The 25,253-nt window shown below is 41.5% G+C and overlaps 1 protein-coding gene across 1 annotated transcript in view; it reads left to right on the forward strand.

The window, feature by feature from the left end:
- The window catches only part of LOC306977684 (cadherin-18-like), a 210,428-nt gene that overhangs the window by 137,661 nt on the left and 47,514 nt on the right, over positions 1–25,253 (forward strand). Inside the window, exons 8-10 of the mRNA XM_079576098.1 lie at positions 10,182–10,318; positions 16,528–16,649; positions 22,703–22,820. Of these exons, the coding sequence (XP_079432224.1) occupies positions 10,182–10,318; positions 16,528–16,649; positions 22,703–22,820 (377 nt within the window). The remainder of the gene's footprint in view (positions 1–10,181; positions 10,319–16,527; positions 16,650–22,702; positions 22,821–25,253) is intronic.

Raw genomic sequence — 25,253 nt, forward strand, 5'->3', positions numbered from 1 at the left:
TGTTGCACTCCTGCACTTGCCTGGCCAGCCGTCCACTCCAGCTTTTTGTATTTGTTATAAAGCAGGATCGTCTGGAACTTTGCTAACAGCCAATCGAATCCCAAATACTGTTTTAAATGGATCCAATCACAGACCACGTTGTCACTTCAGGAACCGAATTAACCACGAGTAAAACATTTTATTAAATGTACTGAACAAGAATGTACTTGAGAATGTTGATGACTGATCTTCCTCAAGAGGATTTTCTTCGTGTTGCGTCTATCAAAAGTATTTTTATCTTGTTCCAGATAGGGATGCACCGATACCAATACCAGTATCGGGTATCGGGCCGACATGCTCGTACTCATTAATGAGGTCCCGATACCAGCAACCGATACCACTTGACGTGTGGCAGGGGCTTCTACAGGACGCAGTTCTCAGCTGAGGAGAGAAAATAGCAACAAACTTGAGAATTCTTTAGGGGAAATACAATATTCCACATAAAGCTGACTTTATTACAGACGACACTCCCTAAATCAGAGTCTGTGCCGGATTTAACCAGAGCTAAATGTTTTTAGTGCTACAGCGTGGAGTCTGCAGTGTTTACAAGATACAGGCTAATGTTGCTAACTAGCCGCTAACTCGCAGCTAACAGTTTTGGCGATTCCAGCGACAAAATAGTCCTCAGAAAATCCAAGTTAAAGAGATACAACATGTCCATATTGATCAAAATGCTGTAGCTACTGCTCTAGCTACACAAGAAAATCTACACAGAGCTGTAGTAAAGGCGAAAAGAGACCCTTTAGCTGCAGTAATAAGTAACATCTCAATACTATTGTTACATAAAAATAGATTAATAAATAAAGCACAGACTTTGAGGAGCTTTTGGACATGAGCTGTTCTGTCTATGATGGACAGTGCAGCAAAAATAAAAAACATATTGAATGAAAATTAAATTGGCATCTGTACAATTTTGATAAAACTTCTCTTAACAGCGGAGTCTACTTTACTTAAGGAAATGTAAATGAGTAAATAATTACTAACCAATCTGCTGTGAGAAAGTAAGTCTGTTAAAGAAAATGCCTTGTACTCGTAGCGGTATCGACAAGTACTTAAATCAAAGTACTCGTACTCGTATCGGTTTTAGAAAAAGTGGTATTGGTGCATCCATAGTTCCAGATGTATTGTGATTGAAGCAGCTGTTGCGCATGTTTGTTGAATTCTCCGATGTTTCAAGTCTGAACCCGAGTTGCTAATGACTCCAGTCCTCGTATCCTTCAGTTTTTGTGGGAAGGGGTTTACGGTTGGGCTGATTCCAGACTACATGTATCTGTGAAGAATAGTGTGTATTCTGACCAGCAGGCAGCTTCCGCACTAGAAGAACTGACCAAATGAAACTGTTTTTCTCAAACTTGCGTGAGAAATTCCTTTGCATCTTTGTATCTTTGAGGGTCAAAATACTCTCTTTACTTCATTAACTCTAATCCTGCAGTTCTATTCTGTTCTAGACACTTATTTCAGTTCAAGTAATTTTAGTTTGTGTAAATTGCTTTTTTTATATATAGTAATGAAGTTGACAAAGTCTTGATGACTCAGAACCTTTATTCATTATCATAATTATGTGTGAAAACCTCTTTGCCTCAAAGGTGCAAAATCCCATTCCTTTGGAGAAACTAAATCACTTTCAAAGACGCGGTATTGCGCTTTTAGCTTTTGTTATGAGCACGATTGACTAAGCACTGCTTCTGAGAGCGTCTTCTGTTCAGGGAGGCACATTCCAAACAACCTTCGCTTTATTAGAAAGTAAATATGCTCTGCTGCGGGAATTAGCGATGTGTGCAAAAAGTGTGCACTTGCATTTTGAACGGGAACTAATGTCAACAAATAAAGCTTTGTCAAGAGAGGCTATATTCAGTCACGCCAAAATGAAGTTAGTAAGCCACTTTGCTGCTGCGGGCTAATGTGTTTTTCTCTGAATGCAGACTTAAAGGTAGAAGGTGGAGGACAAGCTAGAATTCTACGATGGAATGTGCTTTTTGACTCTTAGAATGCAGATGCTAAATATCTGTGTAATTAATCAATACTGGGGCTATTGAAATCGGTGGTTAGAGGCAATGTTCTTTCACACACAGTTTATGGACCTAATAAGGTTGATTTTAGTTTTTTTCTGTTTGGATATTACTTTAAACCTTTTTATTATTGCACATTGGACCTTTTAGTGATCCTGCAGCTGTATATGTGGTTAGCATGGCACATGGCAAAGGTGCCATGTTAACCACCCATATCCATTGGGACATATGAAGGTCTATTATGCATAGATATCATTAAACCAGAAAATCACAAAAAGTTCCATAATGCACCTTTAATAATTGGCTTTTAAAGCTACACTGTGTAACATTTTGGATTATATGTTACCAGCCATGCAAAACTTGCTCCTAATGACCAGCTAGATAGAAAATGATGTGTTTGCAGAGGGCAATCAAATAATGGATTTGGATGAGAACTGAACCTGCCTTTAGTCGACAGACCCGCTCCCTGTAAAGTTTACGACTCAAGTTTGCCAAACCATAACAATATCTGTCTTTTTAAAAAAAAATTTACCTGTACTTTGATTACATTTACTGCATATTATTCATGTAACCAGGCATTGCAGCAGAACTAGCTATTTAGCTATAATCTGGTGCAGAACATATCTGTCTTTGAGCTTAATGTCTCTATGCACTGTCCCTTCAATAAAGACTAAACTAAACTAATTCAGGCCAACATTGTACATAGGAATTTGTTCCTATTGTTTGGCCGGATGCAATAAAGGATGATTATCAAACTTGCCCTGAGGAAGGCCTGTGAGCCGAAACGTGTTGGCTTTTCAATCGAGTCAGCCATGTAATCAAGGCTTTTTAACTTTTAGAACCTTTTTGAGTGCCTCAGTTTTTTCTTTTCCATCTTTTAAGAAGGATCCGTACACTGAAGAGCACCAAAAGGAAATAAGACTTTATATCCAAGCAGCACTCCTACCAATCAACACTTTTTTTCATTATGGGTGTAGGACCCGTTTAATTTTTGTTTCTTTTGTACGGCGACATTGTCACAGTTGGCGTCTAGCCTCCTTCAGAACGTATTTGCTTCTGTATTAGCATTTTACAGCAGTTTAGTTGCTTCCGTAACATATAGTATTGCATAACCTGGAATGTTCTGCTGTGTGGGTTTAATTAAGTGAACAAGCTTTCATTAAGTGAACAAGTCTATTCTTGTACAGTACAGCAAAAACCGCACTTGAGCTGTAAGGTGACCTGCAGTCCGCAACAAAACAACACACCATGTACGTTTTCAAACCGATATTTGTTGGTTTGCCGCCGATGTATGCACCTTGCAAAGCCTCCCAGCCTTTCTCTTTAAACCAAGCGTTTAATAAATCATGACATTTCCACTTGGTGTCCTCTCCAGACTCCAAGAGAAAATCATCTCATTAGAGCTAATAAACCCTGGCATTAATATCCTCTATACCGTCTGCAGCCTCGTCAATGGAAAAACGCTCGACTTAGGCCCGAACCACCGGGGGGAATAAATACTGGATTAGTGGCGTAAATAGGTCATTAGGAGATGAATTAGAGAGAATGCAGTCAATACAAGCTCCGTGGTTCGAGATGGAGGGGGGGAAAAAAAACACAAAAAAAACAAAAAAGCCCTTTATTTTAGCTTTGTATTCCTCACCGCAAAAAGCAGCCATTACCATTGTATAAACATGCCAGTCCAACACCGCCTTTTGTCAGTATTAAATATTGAAGGTAATTGCTCTCGCCTCAGAAATATGTGTTTTGAGAGGAGTCTGCGGAGACCCGAAAGTCCCCATAAAAGCGGCGGGATTATATTATTCATATGCTTTCGAGGCGCAGCGGTGATAGTGGTGCCGTGTGAAGTGCGGTACAAAAGAGAGCCGGAGTGAATGAGTCAGTGTGGCCTCCGACAGAAGCAGGAGAGCAAAATATATTAGCCACCGTGTACTAGAAAACAACTCATTTACTCCATCAGAAAGAAGAGGGGCGTTTGTGTAAGTTTAGACAAATGGTAAATGTGAGTTGTCAACGTGTGTTGCAGTCAGTGTCCTTGTTTAAGCACTTCAGGCGAGCCAGGGTTCTTAAGCGTGGAAAAGTATCCTCCACCCTTCTGGATGATCTGTCCTTGTTTTTGTTTTTGAGTTGTTTTTGTTGTGTTTTGCCTGTCAACCTTCATCAGCAAGTTATTTCCTAGCAGCAGAATGGACTCGAGGAAGCGATTTACCTTAGTATTGGTTCCACCCATCATTATTCTTTAATAAAATATACTGTTGTTGCCAAGGCCTCTTGAGGTGAGAGGCGAAACTCCATAACCCTGAGGCTGGTAACTTTGGCCGCTAAACCATGTCATTGTTTGCTTTGGAAAGACAGGTAAACCACCTTTCTTCGTCGTAAAGGAGATAAGATATGACGCCAATGGAACAAGATGATTTAGAGCAGGAGTGCCCAAAGTGTTCTTTTTCAGCGTTCAAATTCTGTTGGCCCGCCAGAGAGTGGCCTACTTTTGCGCTGCGTGTGGTTAAAACTCTCTTCCATTCATTCTCAATGGTAAATATGGATGCAGTACACTTTTTGACCACCAGCGTGAAATTGGGGGCGCTGTTTCACTCCTTTTGGAAACACTGTTGTGGTGTCTTGGTATTTATTAATCACAGTGTTGTCGCATCAACTTTCAGTTTTCCAACTTTTATTGCAAAGGTTGTTAACTTCGACAACAGTATATGTAAAACATTGACTTATAAAAGAATTGATGCTGAACTGACACTTTCAAAATAGTCTAATGTGGCATTTTCTTTGAGTTAGAATAGATAGAATCGCCGTGTTTGGCCCGCGACTCACAGGCACTTTTTCATTTTGGCCCTCGGAGACAAAAAGTTTGGGCACCCCTGATTTAGAGAAAGGTTATGACACAAATCAGAAATGAAATACCCATGATAGAACTTAAAGGAACAGGCCACCATTTTTCCATACTGAGATATGTTCTTGCCTGAGCTTAGACGAGTTGATATGTACCTGTCTGGTCGACCAAAGATGTTGTTAGCATTTGGCCTCTCCCAATGTATTCCTATAGCTCCAAACGGGGGCTAAGTTGGAAGCTAACACACTCTTCCACGGGCACGCACAAAGACCAGACAGGTACTCATCAACTTGTCTAAGCTCAGGTAAGAACATATCTCAGTATGGAAAAACAGAGGCCTGTTCCTTTAAAGAAGAACTAAGTAACTTGTTGACCTTAATATATCCTCTTCCCTCTGGAGGTAATACGTTAAGTGTTAAAGGCCCTATACCTGATTTTTTGATTGCCAACAATGAAAGGGGAAGCCACTAAATTCACTAAACTCATTTGTAACTTTCCTGATATATTTGTAGCATCCAAATTCTTTACAGGGACACGTTTCACAACATGCAGAGTCACTTTTCAAGCTCACGTTTCAAAAAATGCTAGAAAAATAGCCTGAAAGTTCATCAAATTGATACAAATGTTTTCTAATTTGATGCACACTGTTTTCCCTACAGGCATTTGAGTTTGCAATACACTAAAGGAGGGTAAAATAATTTGCATTCCATTTTTAGAAGTAAAATCAGGTATAGCTCCCTTGCAACTTGCAATACACACTGCTAGAATCACGAAGAAGAAGCTAACGGGCAAAGCTAACTGCGGGCTAGCGCCACTTAAACATTATTTACAGCTAAGTTTGAATGAAAATGATCTCCATTGTGTAATTGGATGTACAATATCCCTCTCTCCCTTTATTTTCCCCTTTTCTCCCTTTAAAATGCAGATAATACCGTCAATAGCTACGCCAATATCCTTGCCAAAAACCTCCCATTATATCACGAGGTCACTTGCATCTGTAGAACATGACGCTTTCCTTTGGGCTACAATTAAGCGGTTTGCCGACTTAAAATAAGCTAAATTAAATCATCCACTTCAAATAAGACGAAAGGAAAGATTGATTGAGAGAATGCATGATATGACGCAGACCTTTGCTGTTGCCCTGTGTTACTTCCCATAGTTTACTTCGTTCTTCTGTCAAACTGCAAGGTAGTACTCCTGCGTCTAAATCTAATTTGGAGAGGCAGTTGGAGTATGCATTTTTTTCACCCCCGTAAGGCTGAAGTATCACTTTAGCTCTCGAGGAACAGAGTAAGCATATCCTACATCACTGCCTTTGTTCTAAAAGCCAAAATCAGCCAGAAAGAGTGAATAATATCTCAGCGCATTACCGACTTTCTGTTGTAAATCTCAAGCTTTAGGGACTGGCCGATAGCCGAGCAGGCCGCCACATGAGAAAGAATCCCATTAGATCTCAAAGTGAAATCTATGGGATAAGCAGCGGGGTCGGCGTAGCGCTGGAGCACGGAAAGGCGCATGCAGCAAATTCACCGGTTTTACAAGAGGATGTAAAATGAACGCCCGTGGATAAGACTGTTCGTTTTTATCACGAGCGACACATTCAACCTTGTGGGTGTCTCGGAATAAAAGGTGGGTCTCGTAAAAATGGGATTACAATCATCTGCACTCGACAAAAAGTAGTTTGAAGGAATCCGGCACGATACTAAATATTGTTCATTTTGATGGCCACTTCGCGCAGGGTGACTTTGGGGTTTTACAATATAGAGCGTGTGCCTGCTGTTTCCGCTGCTGTTTTACTTTCAAATGGCAAATGACATTATACCAGGGATATAAGGCTAAGCTTGACTTTATTGTCCACAGAGGGAATTTAGTCCTCTGTATTTGATCCACCCTTCAATGGGTAATGTATCAGGAGCAGTGGGTGACCATAGCAATGAATGCAAGGATCTTTCTCCTTATATTGGCATGGGGGCTGACCTTGTGTTTCTAAATGCAGACTATAGTGTAAATGTTTGTGCTTAGTAGAAGCTTCTCGACATTATGTGGGCAGGACCGACTCCTGTGGCCAATGGTGATGTTATGTAGAACAACCTTTTTCCTCCAACCAGACTCCGTGATGGGAAAGGAGTGGGGGGTGAGCATGTGCCTTTGTTTGGGTCACGCTAACGCAATTACGGCCGCGCGAGTGCCGACCTGCGGCACTGCGGGGCCAGCGGTGCACTGGCTTAGTTTGACCGATAGAGCTCATAAAAGCCTGTAATGCCAAAGGAAGAACACGAGGAAGCGCCATGTAAACAAGGAGAGAATGTGAGGCTGATATAGGAGAGCAGCGTTCTGTGCTGCGTTCTGTGCAGCGTTCACTTCAGTTGACCTCTTTTTATATACCAAATACGGCATATTATATGCCGCATATAGCCTAAGAGACACCCTCTCACGATTGGTGCAGTCAAATAGCGAAACAGAAAGATGACGCCTGTCTAACGATGTGTGGGGAGAAGGGCGGCCCTTGCACCAGGCACAAGATCTGGCCCAAAGAGTTGGAGTTTGTTCCGGCAAGAGGAACAGTAAAATGATCTGAATGAAATCTTAAATGGACTTTACCATCCATAAAAGCTTTTATTGTAAGCTTGCGTGAGTGTATTGAATTGAGGGTTATGATTAACTGCCTCCTTTTGCACTAAATACTTCTGCTGTTTTGAATATCTTCTGTTATTGATATGTACATATACCTGAATGCATATTTTATTGTTGCTCAAATAAACTAGCTTTTTAAGAAAACTTCTGAAAACAGCCCAAATCATATTATTTCCAAGATAAACAGACATTGTTGGCTGCAGTTATTAGATTATCAAAAGATTTTCTGCTTAAGAGGACAATAACGTATTACATTATCATCCGGCAAATCGTTATTACATTATTGGCTCAACAATGTGATTACACTACTGCCGGTTATTACGTTACTGGTTCCTACAAGGATTACTTTACTGTGCAAGGTAATCACTCGCACTCACAGCTAATCTGTCTTTGGCTCGTTAACTTTTTCCCAAGGCACGTTTGACTTATCAGTATATTACAGGATGAGATTAACACACTCACCACAGTCCCATACCCAAAGTGAATGAGCCCTTCCTGTGCGGACTTTCTTCCCGTTTGATTAGTGAGGACAACTCCAGTTTCCCCATCAACATAAAACATGCAGTAGTCTATTTTATTTCCCCCGCTTGGTACTCTTGATCAAAGCGAGGTCAACACCTGGAGCAGCATTGAAAAAACAAAAATCCTATAGAGAGAGGCGTGTCTTATCTCTTATTATTCGCACTGCAACCCGGCTTGTTGTTTCCAAACCAAGTGTCTTTTCAATGTTGCCCGCAAATATTTAATTTCTCAACATATCTTTGTGCCGCATAAGTGAAATGTGAAATGAAATGTCTGAATTGGATCGAATGGTGTGAAAAGTGTGAATGTGCTAATCAAATACGGCAGGACTGAAAAACCTCCTCCGAATCAGGGCCTTGCTGTTTCCATGGCGACTGTAATCAATCTCCAGCCGATGGAGACGTGGCTCTGGGATTTCACTGCGTTAGGAACAGTCAAATCCACGAGTATGAACCGGGAAACATTTAGTGAATGGTGCTTTGTGAGAGTGGCTCTCTGTAGGGATAATGAACATATGTCACCATGTTATTGTTTAACCATAGCAGGCAGCACATACATGGATATACAGTGGTTTGCAAAAGTATGGGCCCCCTTTTAACTTTTCGACATGTTGCCATACTGTGGACCATAAACATAAATATATTTAATTGAAATTTTATGTGAAAGACTCTATACAGGATTTTGATTTTCTTTTACAAATAAAAAAATTAAAAGTGTGAATAGCATAAGCCCCCCCCCCTTCCTTTTAGAGCAACCAATTGCCTTCAGAAGTTGAATGAAGATTTCTGAATGATCACATGTTGACCCAATGACTAAATAGAGTTTACCTGTGTGTAATCTAATGTCAGTTCAAATACAGCTGCTCTGTGATCTGTGGTCTCAGAGGTCTGTTAAGAGACTATTGGGGAGTAGACAGCATTATGAAGTCCAAGAACACACCAGACAGGTCTGGGATAACGTTACTGAGAAGTGTAAAGCTGGGTTAGGCTACAAAAAGATGGCTGTTTGCCAGAAGCCACATGGAGGCTTCTAGCAAACAGAAAACGGGACTTCTTATGGTTTTCTTTTAAAAATGCCACTCTGCCATAAAGGCCAGATTTGTGAAGTGTATAGTGCATAGTTCCCCCACCTGAGCTGTAGCTCTCTGCAGTTCATCCAGGGTCATCATAGGCTTCTTGATAAAAGCTCTGGTCAGTGCTGTCCTTGTTTGGTCAGTAAGAGGAGGACGGCCTTGGTAGGTTTGCAGTGATGACATATTTTTCCATTCCTGGATGGTGTATTTAACTGTACTTTGAGAGATGTTCAAAGCTTTGGAAATCTTTTATAGCCTAACCCAGCTGTATACTTCTCAATAATTTTATCCCAGACCTGTCTGGTGTGTTCTTGGACTTCATGATGCTCCTGCTCCACAATAGTCTCTTAGCAGACCTCTGAGACCATCACAGAGCAGCTCTATTTGAACTGACATTAGAGTACACACAGGTCGACTCTATTTAGTCATTGGGTCAACATGTGATCATTCAGAAATCATCAGGCAACTCAGGAAGGCAATTGGTGGCACTAAAAGGAAAGGGGGGCCTGTACTTTTGCACATCACACATTTCAGTTTTTCATTTATTAAAAAAATCTAAATCCTGTATAAATTTCATTTCACTTCACGATTGTGTGTCACTTAGTGTTTGTCTTTCGCATAAAATTTCAATTAAATATATTTATATTTGTGGTCCATAGTATGGCAAAATGTGGAAAAGTTAAAAGGGGGGCCATACTTTTGCATACCACTGTAGATGGTGTTGGACCACAAAAGTACAAATAACACAAATGTTTGCTCAAATGACACTTTTAGGTCATTACATACAGTTTATGAGCTTGCATTTTATATAAATTGTTCTTGAAAATCAGTTTTAAGCATGTTGTGAAAGGGAATGGTGTCACTGAGCGTTCAACTTGAGTGTAGGCTATCCTTGTTTCCCATACTGTAGAAAGAACCTGGAAAAATGATTTCATTGTGGCAAGGCAATATCTTGTTGGTGTGTAAATTTGGAGAAAGGTTTCCACCGTGGCCAGTGTGCAACAGTGTTGATGTCACGGTCTGCTTCCACCATCTTTTACCGTCCCTCCTCTCGGTTTCCCAGGTACTTCATGGTGGACAGCGAGGACAGCGAGCCGTTGTTCCGGATAAACGAGAGCAGCGGGGTTATCAGGACCACACGGCCCCTGGACCGAGAGGACATGCCCTGGCACAACATCAGCGTGATGGCGTCGGAGGTTGGTAGGTATCGCTCTCAAGCAAGGATTTACCTGCCGCTGCCGCTGCCAAGTCTGTTTACTCTCCTGAGATGAGATGTTTAATGTCACACGGATCTGGCTGTGGGGACAAGCTAACGACTGACTAAATATTTAATTACGAAATGTCAAAACACACACACTCACTCTCAAAAGCAGGTATATTCTATTCATGCAAACACTGATACAGGGCGACTTAGATGGAAAGATTGCTATTTTGGCTGTGTGTGCAATTCATGCTTTGATCACAATCAAATCTCTTAAAATACCAGAGTCATCTGGACTGGATTGTTGAAATTATTGCAATGTATGTATGGTTTTCTAGATTATTATAGTGGTTTAAATTGGCACCACATTGATTGTTGATTACTTTCTTGTGTTTGTGCAAAAAAGTATACATATTATTTTATTAAACAGGGGCGGGACTAGGACAAGCTAGCCACTCCCAGTGGTTTTAATTTAGTCCGCATGTTGGCAGAAAGCTTTTGTGTTGCTGACGAAGCCTCTTGGATCTTGAACTACAGGGTTGACTCAAGAACCTTCAACTTTATGTTACTCAAGAAATCTTAGAAATCATGAATAATATTGATGTCCAACCAAAAATCTAAATAAAATTGCCATTGTTCTTAACTTCCCTCTCCATATAAAATATTATGGTGCGTATTTTCAGATTGATATTTCACACTGGTTTCATTCTTGTGTTTATGCAAAAGGACTGTATATTATGGAAAAATCAAAGGTTTTTTACCAACAGATTGAGAATAGCCATTGAACAAAGATGGGTTGGACTAGGACGAGCTAACCACTTCCTGAAGTATTTATTCAGTCCACCTGTGGGCAGTTAAGCTTTTGAGTTGCTGACAAAGCCTCTTGGATGAGAGCAGAAATGTCGTACACTCAATAACAGAGTTGACTCAAGAACCTTCAGCTTTATATTACTCAAGAAATCTTAGAAATAATGAGTAGTATTGATCGAAATTGCTCTAGTGCTTAACTTCCCTCCAGCTCATACGCTGTGTCCCATGACCCTCCTTTTCCTATCTGGGCATATACTTTCAGACCCATATTTCACACTTTGGGTTCGCAGCAACATCAAACTGCTTCTCAACCAGTATATTTATTTTTGAAAGAGCAAGTCATAAGGGCCCAAACAAAATCTGATATGTTACACATGCTTGCAGAAGCCTGCCTGAAATATCGCCTCGCAGCCATGTCTAAATAATTAATCAGCCATCTACCTGTGTGATCCGCGCACGAGCCTCGCGAATGCAACGCAGCACAGAATCAGTCCATTTGCCTCCAACGCAATGTGTCACAATGCTCTTTTTCAACCGTAGCCTTGAGCTAATGGCAACCATTACAAATCATTAGAGAGTTGGCAGCGGTATGGCGGGTCCGTGTAGTGGCATAGCAGCCGTGGCGGATGTAACGAACAAAAAGGCAAGCCATACCTTTGGCGGATTTTTTTCTTTGTTCTATAACCTGTGGGATAACAAGCTTCCCATGGGGGACGATGCACTAAGAGAGAATCCACCGCTGCTGCGTCAGATTCCAGTCTTATAAAATCAATATGAGGAGAAGAAATGTAGCATTAAATGAACTGGCCTTTTCTGGAGCGCAGTCTTAGCTACAAAGACAGATGTGTGGAGCTTACTATTACAGCTTGAGGATCAATGTAACACCATTAATATGAACAGTTTCAATGAGAAGTAAACTCTGGCTACTGAGAGGTCAAAAAGTATTTTGTATATTGACTATATTGACGAGTTTGCTTGTATGTGTGCAAATGCAACCACTTCTATGAAGGCGGTTGGCGGTGATGTAATATTTATGAACTGTGAAGTACGTGGGAGTCCGTTTGGGGCTTAACAACATTATTAAAGTCTAATAATGATAACAGTATTTAAGAAACAGCCCCAAGCTAGGTAAGCTACTTATTAAAATGCATAGAAAACAAGAGTGGAACTGCCATTTGCATGCCGAGTATATTTCATTAAAATAGACTGTACATTGTATTTTCTTTATAATTAATTACCAAATCAGATTAGTCTTAATTGTCTCAGTGTCCCTTTCCCCATGCTGCAAATTAATTGAATCAATGCGGGCTCCCGCTAATTTGAAGAATTGCTTTCAGGTAACTTCGGTCATTTGTAATCACAGTTAGGCGAATAATCTGCGGCCGTGCTGTGGAGTCGCTGAATGCTAATGCTTCTTTATCTGCTCACCTCTACTTAGTATTCAAGGATACAGTTACAAAGGAAGCCTCCGTCAAAAAGGAGCACAGATAATTTCCTCTCCTTTGAAAGAACAAGAACACACAGACTCGGAGACACTCGGCAGACTGCTGATTCCGGCTCATTTGCAAACACGGGAAAGCTTTAGTCAGTCAAGACCAAAGTCCGGCCCAGGGGCTTTTCGTGGCACAAGGTCAAGTTTAGATGGACGTAACTTGAGTTTAATTGGCATTTTCTGGAGCTTCAGCAGCCAACAAAGTAAAGCGACAAGGAAGAATTTAACCTGACTAGGAGTAATGATTGAGGTGCGATCGGTTAATGTCAGCCATTTCCGTACGTACTGGTAAGCTTTTTCCCCCAGTGAGCTATTTTTATAACTTTAAACAGTAGAGAGTTACCTATGCTTTGACAATACTTGAGTATAGGGATGTGAATTTCACCCTGGACAGTTAGTATCTAAAAAAAAAAAACAGTCAGGTACCAGCTTTAACTATATTTCCTAAATGTTCGCTGAGGTTCATAAAACATCTTTGCTGTAATATTATGAAGAAAATTGTATTGATACAGATGGCATCTTTGGCATTGCTCATATATGATCATGTTTGGAGCAGCCATAAGGGGTAAACAAAAGAAGAGAAAACAAATGATTTCCTCCCCTTTCTCCACTATTACTTTAAAAGAATGATTAATTATGAAAATATGTTTCTGCTCAATAAAGATACAAAGACATAGAGAGGAATAAAGTGGTACAGCAGCCGATAAATACTTAAAAAAAACAGATAATGCTTACCAGGAAGCTAGTCTAAGCTTCATGGTACACATGCTAACGTTAGCAATGTGCCGTTAACCACTTTTACGGAACAATTTGCTTTGAAAAAAACTAATCTATATGGACCAGATTTTGGCTTGACTTTATTGGTGTGTGATAAATATGTTCGTAGTCTGCCACAAAATGGTTAAAAGAGTGAACAATTGTAATCCCATGAGGTTTGTTTTCCCCCTCAGCTATGCCACGCCCCAGCTATGCCACGCCCCCTTGTATGACGCGTTGCCACCTGCATCCAGAGGGGAGAAAGAGCACATGTATGGAATCTGTTGAGAGGCTAATTGGTGTAGTAGAGTATAAAATCAATTTTCAAAACCTCTAATACCCTCCTCCCCAAGGCATGTTGAATAGTCACCACGAGAGAGTCAAAACACCAACTCCAGATTTTCATGAGAGAACAGCATAGTGACATGGCAGCAGGCTCTAAAACTTCAATTTTGCCCATTACCCCATCTACCCTTTTGGAGTTCAAGACTAGACAACCATGTCCGAGTCTCCGCGTTTCCCTGACATCATGTTCCTGTTCTCCCTCCATAAGCAGATGAGTTTGCAGTTGTTCGGCGCAAGGTAAATTTGAACATTAATTACAAGGTGGGACGTTGCACCTGGGTGACATTTCTGTACGCCGCCCGGGTTCTGCTGATCGGGCAGTCTCTGTTTACGCTCTTCTCTGGTAATGAAAACACACTGTATATACTCTGTATGCACCTGCAGCCATCAGGCAAAGTGCTGTGCAACACTCCAGGGGCTTTCATCCCTCCAGGTGTTAGACAATGAACCTGGGGTGTTGGACTATACCCTTGTGAATCCAAATAGAGATCGGAAACAAATGTTTACTTTTCTGCTTGTTTTCTACAGATTGTCGTGCAAAAATGATTGGTTACAGAAATACCTTGTACTTGTCTTGGATCTATATTTTGTTTTTCTGGACGTTAAGCACTTTAATCATTTCCACATTACTCATACATTCTTAAATTGGCAGTGGTCTAAACATTCATCTGGAAATCAAAAGGCCGCTGCTTCAACGCAAAACTGCAAAAAAACATATCTTAATTGTTCTTAAAGCACTACTAGGTAACTTGTTTACCATAATAAATCATTTTCGTAGTCCGTCTGGAGGTAATACAAGTGTTAATGGGATGATTGGGGGGGTCTTTCATCTCCCCCAGTGTCTCTGTCCAGAAAACCACAATTGCAGCTTTCCTGCACTTGGTTGGAGTCCCCAATACACACCAATGGAATCACAAAGAAAAAGCTAACACGCTAACGGGCAAAGCTAACTGCTGGCCAGCGCCACTTAAATAGTATTTACAGCCTAGTTTGAGTGAAAAAAAAATCTCCATTCTGTCATTGGATGTACAATATCCCGCTCTCCCTTTGTCTTTTCTGTCAGCGTAGTATTTACTCTGACGGACAATTAATGAGTAAAAAACGTAACATGCTACGACACCTGCAGTGGCGTGTATGGCCTCTAGGGGCATGAGTTACTTAGTACTGCTTTAATTTACAATATGGCAAACAAACACAATCCAGTTTTCCTGTTGTGAATCAACCACTAACCATATTGGATATTGTTTTTCCTGTTGACAACATTTTTTATGTAGAAATATTGTTAATAGTGGTTAGTTTCACAATGTCACTATCTGAAGCCTGGATACACAATGTCACCATCATGTCATAATGGGAATGCTGCTTCTGTTCCGATCGTGCCTTTCACTAAAGCTGTCTCTCTCGCAGCTGTAAACATGCGCGTATAAGTCAGCGCTCTCAGCCTATTTCAATAAAACCCGTATATTTGACACGTCCCCATTCACTGCGGATGCTTCATGAATGTAAATAATGTTCCATGAAATGCTGCGGTAGGATTTTGTTGGTGATAAACACGCTATTGTATCATTAAATGTGAAGAGAGCCACATGACTTAACACTTCATGAATTTGTAATCCCACTCCTGTACGGAAAGCCAGCTGAGACAAAAACACACAACACCGAGATGATCAAATGGGCTTCACTAAACAAAATGTTGCTTTAAAGTTGCAGCGCCTGAGAACAGAGACAATAATAAGAGAACATGGCGCAGCACAGCATGCCCCAGTTTGGAGGAAACAAGTGTGCGAGCTCCTATTAAACACTCGGTTTGACTTTCATCCAGAGGTGGGAAGAGTTGCCTGCTATGAAATGTGCAAGGTATGTTACTCTAATTAGCCACATAGAGGGAAAGGTTATAGAGCCCACATACTCAAGCAGGAATTCTCAGACAACCGGGGTGATATACTATAAACAAAGTCCAGTAAATTGTTGCAGCTTGACATTTCCTGATTTATACGGCCGACAGTCCCGTAAATGACCAATTCATTTCACTCCCACCGCAGTGTGGGCGGTGACACATATTGCCAAACTCGGGGCACTTGAGGTTCTTCTGGTGGTGATCATCAATTAATGTTGCTTATGCCTGGTTGGTGCGACTTCGAAAGCCAAATACACTGCCCAACCAAAAATTATAGCCACAAAGAAAGTCACACGCTTCTGAAGTGTCAAGAGATACAGTTTGGCCAAGATCTTGCGCAAAGCCATCTCCAGCACATCCCAAAGATTCTCAATAGGGTTAAGATCTGGACTCTGTTGTGGCCAATCCATGAGTGAAAATGATGTCTCGCGCTCCCTTGCCATCTTAGACTAAGCCCGTGACATGGATGGAAAACTTGTCCATTCAGGATGTTCAGCTGATCTCATTTTTTGAGTGCATAGAGTTGCTGATCTTGGATTTGACCAACTGCAGCAACCACAGATCACATCAGTTTGTTAAATACAGGTGCCAACGTTTCACTGTGTTTTCGGATGGTACTTGGTGCTCCACAACTTCAAAGTCGCACTCCATTACAGGTCAAGTATGAAGAAATGTACCGTTGGTTATTGAAAACTTGCAACTGACACATCTGAAGAGTGGATTTGGAAGGTCAGCCTCTCCTCGTCCATCGTTCGTCAGACAAGCCTGCATAAATGTTTGGTATATAGATTTTCAGAGGTTTCTTGTACTACTTTTCCTGTAATGTATGAATACAGGAAAAAGAAATGTCCGGGGTTCATTTAACAGACTGTTTAACGTCCCTCTTTTGTTTGCTTCATATTTCCCAGGCAACCCTAACCTGGTGAGCAGCGTGTCCGTGACGGTGCAGGTTCTGGATGTGAACGACAACCCTCCGGAGGTGCCCACGGACGAGGAGGTGATCGTGTGTGAGAGCTCAAAGCCAGGACAGGTCAGTCTGAAGAGAGAGGGAGACAACATTACCCTCCACAGCCCTGCACTTCCTTGACACACTCATTCTTCAGGGAGGCAGCTGCTGGAGATTGGGTTCATCACATACTGAAGGGAGGTACTGCAAAAAGGCTCAGGGAATGCAGGCTGAAAGGCAAAATAATGCTTCTTTTGAGCTTTTAGTCGTACCTGCAGTTCTATGTCTTTTTCTCTTGTTTCTTCATCTTCTGCTGAATCTGTTTTTCCTGGACTGCGTTGGATCTTAGATGGAACTTTCCTCGACATATTTAAAGCCCAATATCCATCCCATTCTGCACTCAAAGTGTATTCTTCACGTTGTCATGGATTAGTTGGCTGTTTTATGACGTTTCATTACAATTAATCCCCGAAGAGAGCACTGCAGGCCAATTTGAAAGGCTGACCAGTCCAGTCTCTGCCAAACTACAGGCTCAAAGCTATTTCAAAGACATGTAGTCTGTGAGCAAGTGTGAGCTCAGCAATTTCCCAGTGGGCGTGAGTGACAGACGGCATCGACCAATTAGAGCAACGCAGGAACGAGCTGCGGGAAGCCTTTTCAAAAATGTCCTTTTCCACGGGGAATGCTTCCAACGCAGTTTCTTGCACTGGTTATAGGGTTTTCATATTTTCCAAATGATTTAAAACAGACAAAAGAGCCGAAGAAAACAGTGTATCGGTTGTTGCGCCGCCATCTTTAATGTTTTGGTAGAGAGCGAGGTGGCGGCGTGTGACTGTTTCCATCTCTTGGTGCATGATTGGACCAGACGGTTCTTCTTTTGAACAGAAAAGAGAAGTGTCTTGCAGGACAGGCACATCTCTCTTTACGGTCTTTTCGTTCAAATTTTAAAAAATCTATTCACCTTATTACGGAAGTTCGTGTGGGCGCCGCCATAAATCGTGTCCGCCCCTTCTCTCTTATCACTCAACATAGGACTGGCGAAGTCCAGATAGAATCAGATACAACACGAAAAGGCCGTGCAGCGATTTGGTGCAGTGTTGAAATGTTGGTGCAAACGAACATCGGACATATTGCACAAATCAGTCTACTAAACATCAGATTTTAGCGATTTTAGATGATGCAAATGACTTTAGACCAGTTTTACACTGACAAACTATGAGACTTGTGGTTTTTCATGTCATTTGCTGAGCCTCAAGGCTGACTGACAGTGAGTCTAATTCAACATCAAGTAACGTCATGAATTGGGTTTATGATTGCAGAATATCCAAAGGTTTCCCTGTATCTCTGTTTTTTTAAAAGCCCAGCTTAGGCTTTCTCAGCACCGGAACTTCAGATCCCAGCTCCGAAGGTTTGATGCTCATGCACTTCACCAGCTTTCCATTGTCCAGCTATGTATAAAACCCTAGTATGAAATAACAAAAATGTATAGGTGTGCTGAGGTTTAGTGAATTAGAAATGTCAAGTTAACTCAACCGTTGTGGTTACAGTCTCTCAGCACAAGCATTCAAAGACAAGTAGATATGAAAGTTAATAAGGAACTATTTCATTTTACATTTTAAAGTCAAGGTGAGGAAAGGCACATTTAATTGATTTGCTGAAGCATAGCATAGCACACTTGTAGAAGTATGAAGGTTTTATCTTTACAAAAAGCAAGGTTTTCATAATTAGATGATGAATGTGGACATTCTGCTGTAGTTCCTATTGAATTTACGGTTGAAGGTACAGTAATGTGGTGTAAGGCAAAGTTTATAGAGAAATTACTTCTCTGTGTAAGGTTGGTTGTTGTTCAAGAGTATCAGAAGAATAAGTCTAAGTAAAAGGTCCCACATGTTTAAGGAATCCAACATGAGACCTTCTGGCTGTGAGGCTGACCACTTTACAAACTTCTGATAAGTTTTACAAGTCCACATTAGAAGACATGCTCAGCAAAGTAGAAAAGTTTTCCCCCCCGTCAAAAAAAGCCTCACTGACTCCACTGTAAAGACGTTTGGCTGCTCGGCTCCGTCATTTTTCATTCAGAACGAGTATCTCAGCAGCAAACCATGACAGGCGCGAATCGAAGCTCATTCCAATTTGCTCTCACTCGTCTCTGATTCATTTAAATTAAGAAGCTTTTGGAGATACAGCGCAATCAGCAGCAGGGAAATGACTAAACGGCCGCGCTGGTAACGGCCGATTGGGTAAAGACACAACTAAATACATTTTAATAATTCGAAGTGGGAGAAAAGTTTAAATGAAAGTTTGCGTTCGATGGGAATTATAGTTGTATTAGAGCTGCAGGGTTATTGGGCCCAGGGTCTATAAATAAATGAATAGTGAAATACACAATCAGCCCTGCTGCAAAGCAAAGAGTCAAAGCTGGAGGAGAGAGTTATGCCCTTACGCCCTTATGCCCTTTTTAGGAACATGCTCCGTCAAAGCTGGGGAGGAGGAGTCTGTACATCCGCCTTGATTTCCCCCTCGAATGTGGTCATTGTGGTAAACGGGGAGGAGTGAGGAATGATGGTCTATTAACATGTCTATGGTCTTTACGCATGTGCTCAGTCACGCAAAAAGACCAAAGGTGTTGTTAGCGTTTAGCCTCCTCCCCTCTCCTCTATGGAGCCTGAAGGGGGTGAAGTTAATTATGTGTGACTATACTTGGATCGTGTAACTTTTCATGTAACGGTATTTAAAAAGTCTTTGTAGAAGGTTCATACTGTCTTCTTAGGTTAAGGCTATTATAGTTTTGTTTCTTATAGTAAGACAGAAAGGTTTAGTTTACCTGCTACCACCACCAGGTGTCGCTTCTGAGGAAGATCACAGGAAGTGATCGAAACTAGTCAAGCAGGTAAACTAAACCTTTCTGTCTTACTATAAGAAACAAAACTATAATAGGTATTTAAAAAGGGAAAACGTGAAAGAGCTTGGTCACTTCTAAATTCACTCCGTTTGGGTCCATAGAGGAGAGGAGGAGAGGCTAAATGCTAACAACATCTTTGGTCTTAGGCCAGGCAGATACGCATCAACTTCTAAGCTCAGGTAAGAACATATCTCAGTATGGAGATATGTTCAATAGGCCACCAAAAACTGTGGCCTATTCCTTTAAGTGTGACACTTAATAACTACTTTACTACTACAGTTAATGCCAAACTCATAATAAATAGTTCTTTACATACTTACAAGGCAGCACGGTAGCACAGCGGTTAGTGCTTGTGCTTCACAGCTAGAAGGTCCGGGTTCGATTCCCACCAAGGACGGGGCCTTTCTGTGTGGAGTTTGCATGTTCTCCCCGTGTCTGCGTAGGTTTCCTCCGGGTACTCCGGTTTCCCCTACCACTAAAAACATGTACAATAGGCATTGTACGAGAGTGTATGAGAGTGTGTTTGAGAGTGTGCATGGGGGACGACGGATGAAAATTAGCCTAAGGCTACAATCCGGTGTGGCTTGTTCATTAACTTGCACTGTCCCTACCAAATAAACCATAAATAAAATAAATTGTTAAGTGTTAGTCACACTTAATTCATTAGTTAAATGTTAAAGCAGTATTAAGTAACTTGTTTTCCTTAATAAATCCTTTCCGTAGTCCCTGAAAACTTCCCTGCCTCCAGGTCGGAGGCGCAGTACACACTTATAGAATCACGAAGAAGAAGCTAACAGGCTAACGGGCAACGCTAACTACGGGGATAGTGCCACTTAAACAGTATTTACAGCAAAGTTTGAGTGGAAAAATGATCTTCATTGTGTAATTGTGTAAGTTACTTTGTACTGCTTTAACTCATCATTTATTAAGGCTAAATAAGGTGTAGTTATTATAGAGTGTTACCAACATGTGCAAAGTCACTTCTTGCTGTGTCAACTTTTATGCACCTAACCTAAACCGTGCATATGGGTCAAATGCAAGAGAAAATATCCTTACAAAATAAACCTTTATATGCCGATTTAGCATGCCTTTTACAAGATAAGATCAGACTAAGACCTCTGTAGAAATGGGAAGGTAATAAAATATGCAAGAACCTGCCAGTGAATTCTACCGGTAAAACCAATTGATTTTGGGCGAGATTTCTGGATTACAGAAATGTGGTGTTAAAAAAACACCTAGATGTGTTGCGAATATTAAACAGGGATGTATCAATATTCACAGAGAGCGTGGTCGTTTGCAATGAGTGCACATGATGAGGTGCGCTGACGGTGAATATTAAAATAAGAAGATTTCATGTGGAGTTCTGACGCTAGTTAGGAGAGTGATTACAGCCCATTTGCCTCAACGAGCTCGAAAAGATTTATATTCCGAATCAGGGTTCTTTCTCAGGTCAGTCTGTAGAAGGGTTGTTTTCTTGACCCATTCATGTACATCAGGGTAGGCAAGTTTGTGTCATGGAGGGCCGATTTTCTTCATTGCCAACACACCGAGGGCCGAAACTCACAATTGTAGCCCAAAGTAAAGCACCTTTTTTCTACATATATAAGCTTTGCACATAATATATGACCAAATGTGGTGTTTTGCTGGGAAATGTGAAAATATTGTCAGTATCTTCCACATTATAGAGTCCTCTTCATGCGTTTAGACTCTAATTTATGAATAAATGTTTCTTCAAAATTCTCTTGGGGGCCAAAGGTTTTACGCTGGAGGGCCGAATTTGGCCCCCGGGCTTGACGTTGCCTACCCCTGATGTACATACTCGGGCACCCTGCCAGTCCCAATATAGTCTTGTGTAGGAAAAGCTACATTTCAAAGTGTTTCAGGAAAAAAGGATGTTTGTTGGCTGCTATGTGTGCAATAAAGGAACAGTCGTGCAATGTTCTTAAAGGAACAGGCCATCGTTTTTACATACTGAGATACTGTATGTTCTTACCTAAGCTTAGACGAGTTGATGCGTACCTGTCTGGTCTTTGTGCTCAGGTAAGAAGATATCTCAGTATGGAAAAACGGTGGCCTGTTCCTTTAAAGGCTTTTGAAATTGATTCTCCTTTTTTTACATCTTTCTTGAGAAAATGTAAAGAAACAGTTTTGATGCCTTGTTCTTTTTTGCCTCTCTCAGACTCCTCTTTGCCTTTGCCCTCCAAAACTCCGACTCTGTTGTTGACTGCATGTAAATAGACAGTTTTTCCTCCAAAGAATATGAACAAACAACAGTTGATGCAGTCCCATACATTCCGTAGGTTATGCACAAAATCCCAGATCATTTGGATTTGAATGATGACAATTCCAGATTCAACAAACTTACCAGCGTAGATTAGAGCAAAATGACCTTGGAAGGGATGCAAGAGAAAACATACTTGTCTGTGAAGCCAAAACAACAGACAGGGCTGCAGACTATAACCAGATACTCAGAGATGATGCCATTGAGAAATAAAGAAAGGAAGCATGGGAGTACTCAGCCAGATGGCAAAGTAATCAACACTTTGTAAATCGAAATGTGCAAGATAGCCTTTGCAAAGTAAGTGCATGTGATAAACAATCCCAAAACATCTTTGTCTGCAACATGGCATAACTGGATCTATATTTAAGCTTCACGCATTTTACATTAATTAACATGCAATTATCCTTAAAGCATATACAAAGGGAGGCGTGCGGAGTGTGTCGTGCGTAGTAGCAGCTCGAGTGTGAGGCGTCGTAGTGAGGGAGGCTCACCGCGGTCCCTTCCCGCTCTCTTCCCTTCTTTCTGTGTCTTTTACCAATTACAGGGACAAACTGACAAAAGTGGCACAGAGGTCGCCCGAGGGGCCCTGTCACCGCCGCGCGCTCCGGCACAGAAACTTATGCTCCATCTTTCTAAAGTGTCTTCTTTCGCGGTACAATCTATCCTGCAGCTTATACGAAGGGCAATATGGGTATCACCTATAGAAAGGCGCCGTTTCTTCAGTAAAGTTTGGCCGCTTTAGCTTCTGTGGAGGGGGGGGTGGAACACTGCTACCTATTGGAAGGCCTGGAAGATCCGAAGGAATAGGGGAACTGTCTGGACTTTCACCGAGTAGCACCACTTCATGTAACACAGGCAAACCTCTCACCATGCCGTGTGAGGAAAAGGTGTCGGGAAATGTGATTGTGCGATTCGAAACGCCATTGCTAATCCATGCTCTCCTCCTCCCGTCAGGTGATCCAGACGGTGACAGCGGTGGATAAGGACGACTTTGCCAACGGACAGCGGTTTTCCTTCGCTTTGCCCAACCACTCGCCGGTTAATCCCAACTTCACCCTCAAGGACAACGAAGGTAATTAAAGTGATCGATATGTTTGTTTCCATTCCTTATGAATTCCGGGCACAGCCTTTAGGCAAAGGCTTCGCTCTCTCTCTCTCTCTCTCTCTCTCTCTTTCTCCCTGTCCAATAACGGGCTGCATCACTCATAGCTCCCAGGTGCAATAACAATCAGGCTGTAAGCACTGGTTCGGTTTCGTGTGGGGGGAAAGACGTACCTGAGATCAGAGCTTATATTACGTATGACCTTTACATGCATGAATAAAACATTGCTGCTGTTGCGGTTGTTTATGGTTTTGTTTGTGCAGACTTGTTTGAATGTGACATATATACAGCTATGTTAAAGGAGACATACAGCATCATGCAATTCCTTTTTTTTTAACCATAGAGATACAGACGCCATATTTGGGATTGCCCCTTTATAGTCATGTTTGAAGCAGCCAAATCAGACAAACGGAACTTTCCCCCCATTTCTCCACCATTAGGCTGCTTTAACAAATGCTGAATTGTGAATAGCCTTTACTCTTATACTAGGAGCAAAGTGGTTCAAAAGCCATTAAATACAGTACATAAGAAAAAAGGCTACCCAGGATCTAACGTTAGCTTCATGCTACATATGCTAACATTAGCAACAAGGGCTGTTTTCCGCTTTTACTGAAAAAATTGCTGTGATAAAAGCATCCATATGTACCCCATTTTGACTTGACTTTATTTGCGTGTGATAAATATGTTTATAGTCTGTCATTAAACGGATAAAAAAAAAGTGAAAAATGGTGGTTTTCTTCCCCCTCGCCTCGGCATTGTATTTGTATGAAGCGTTGCCATCTATATTCTATTACATTCTCCCCCTCATAAACATACCTGGAGTTGTATTTCGCTTTTTTTCACACTCTGTCCACTTTGACTGTGTCTTCTGCTACTGCTGAAATCCTCTAATTTGTATTTCCTGTTGTTTGTCACATTGTAGTGGGAACACATAACTCTACTCTGCCTTTTTAAAACCCATAATCGTTTGTTGATATGCCAGCAGGCTGTTCGTTGAAAGCCTGGACTCAAAATAGTATTTTTTGGTGATGGGAAAGTGACATAAATCAGTGTCTTGCAGGTTACATGTTAGAGCAACTTATCACTGTTGATCACTTTGAAGCAATCCGTTTATTGTATCAAAGCCTCAGTATATAGTCTTTTGTATATTGAAGCTGGCTTCTTTAGCTTCAGGGGCATTTAAATGGGCTAGATGCAAGTTGGCCATTATATACTCACTACTGCCACCTCAGGTCATACGTGTAACTGCACCTTCTATATTAACCTCGTGCATGACGGCACTTTGGAACCGAATTAACAGCTTTTTGAGTGACCGTGCAGGATTTTACACCTCAGGACATTTCTGGAACATGTAGGGGGAGGAAAATATATACTTTTAACATTTTTGAACTCCGTATAGTCCCTTAAAAAGTATTAAAAGTCATTAACTTAATTGTTCGAAAATCAAGGCTTCAAATGTCATTAAAAAACATTAAATTGGATTCAAACTGGCATTAAATCTGAATTGGATTTTTTTCTACTGTATACACCAAAATGAGGGTCTAAAAGTATTCAGTTGCAGTTTTGGCTGAAATACCCTGAGCTTGTATTGGACATTTTTGCAGTGGAGATGTTTGACTTAAAACAGTCGCTCTTTACAGACAGCCTCAGCGGCATTGTTGGATGAATCGAATGCAGAGGCCAAATTTCCCTTCGGGCCCGATAAAGTATACCTTAATCTTTAAATCTACACACACGTCCTCTGCTGAACGTATGCTCCCACACCCATGAGGGACATCATTTTCAGATTATCCTCCTATTTTTATGTCATTAGTACAGCGAGCACGATGGAAACACCCATTTGGAGGTGTGACAGTGTCCTTAGCCATTCTCTGCTCCGTGAACTGGACTGCCATTACCTCCTCCAGAGGGAATATCCCGCCCCTAATGACCCGCTAGAGCCGCGGACTCTTGGCATGTTTTCTCCTCGTATTTTCAATTGGATTATAACTGCTTGGCGCTCCGTCTTTCCTCTCTTCCTCCCGAGTGCGTTATTTGGTGCCAGGCGGCGACCGGCGGTGTGTGTTTCCATAGCTACGCCATTATGCTCTCAGGTGAATACCCCGGGCCTATTTCAGTCGGCAATCACAGGCTTTTAAAAGAGCCCGATGCCCCGGACCTCACAGTTTGAGAGGAGAGAGGAGTCGGCACACTGGCTTCGGATGAAACGAGGAGAGAGCACACACAAAAACAGGACGCGAGGAAGAAAGGAGGAGGGAAATCAATGCCGTAACATGGGTCAAGGCGGTTCGGCTCACAGTCTAGCTGCTTTCATGCGGCAAGGCTCACAGGTGTTGGTCGGACAGTGGTGACATTGAGTCCAACTACTGATACTAATATTAGAATAGACCGAAAAACAAGATA

Source organism: Gobius niger, assembly GCF_951799975.1.
Source record: "Gobius niger genome assembly, chromosome: 18".
In the NCBI taxonomy this organism is placed as follows: Eukaryota; Metazoa; Chordata; class Actinopteri; order Gobiiformes; family Gobiidae; genus Gobius; species Gobius niger.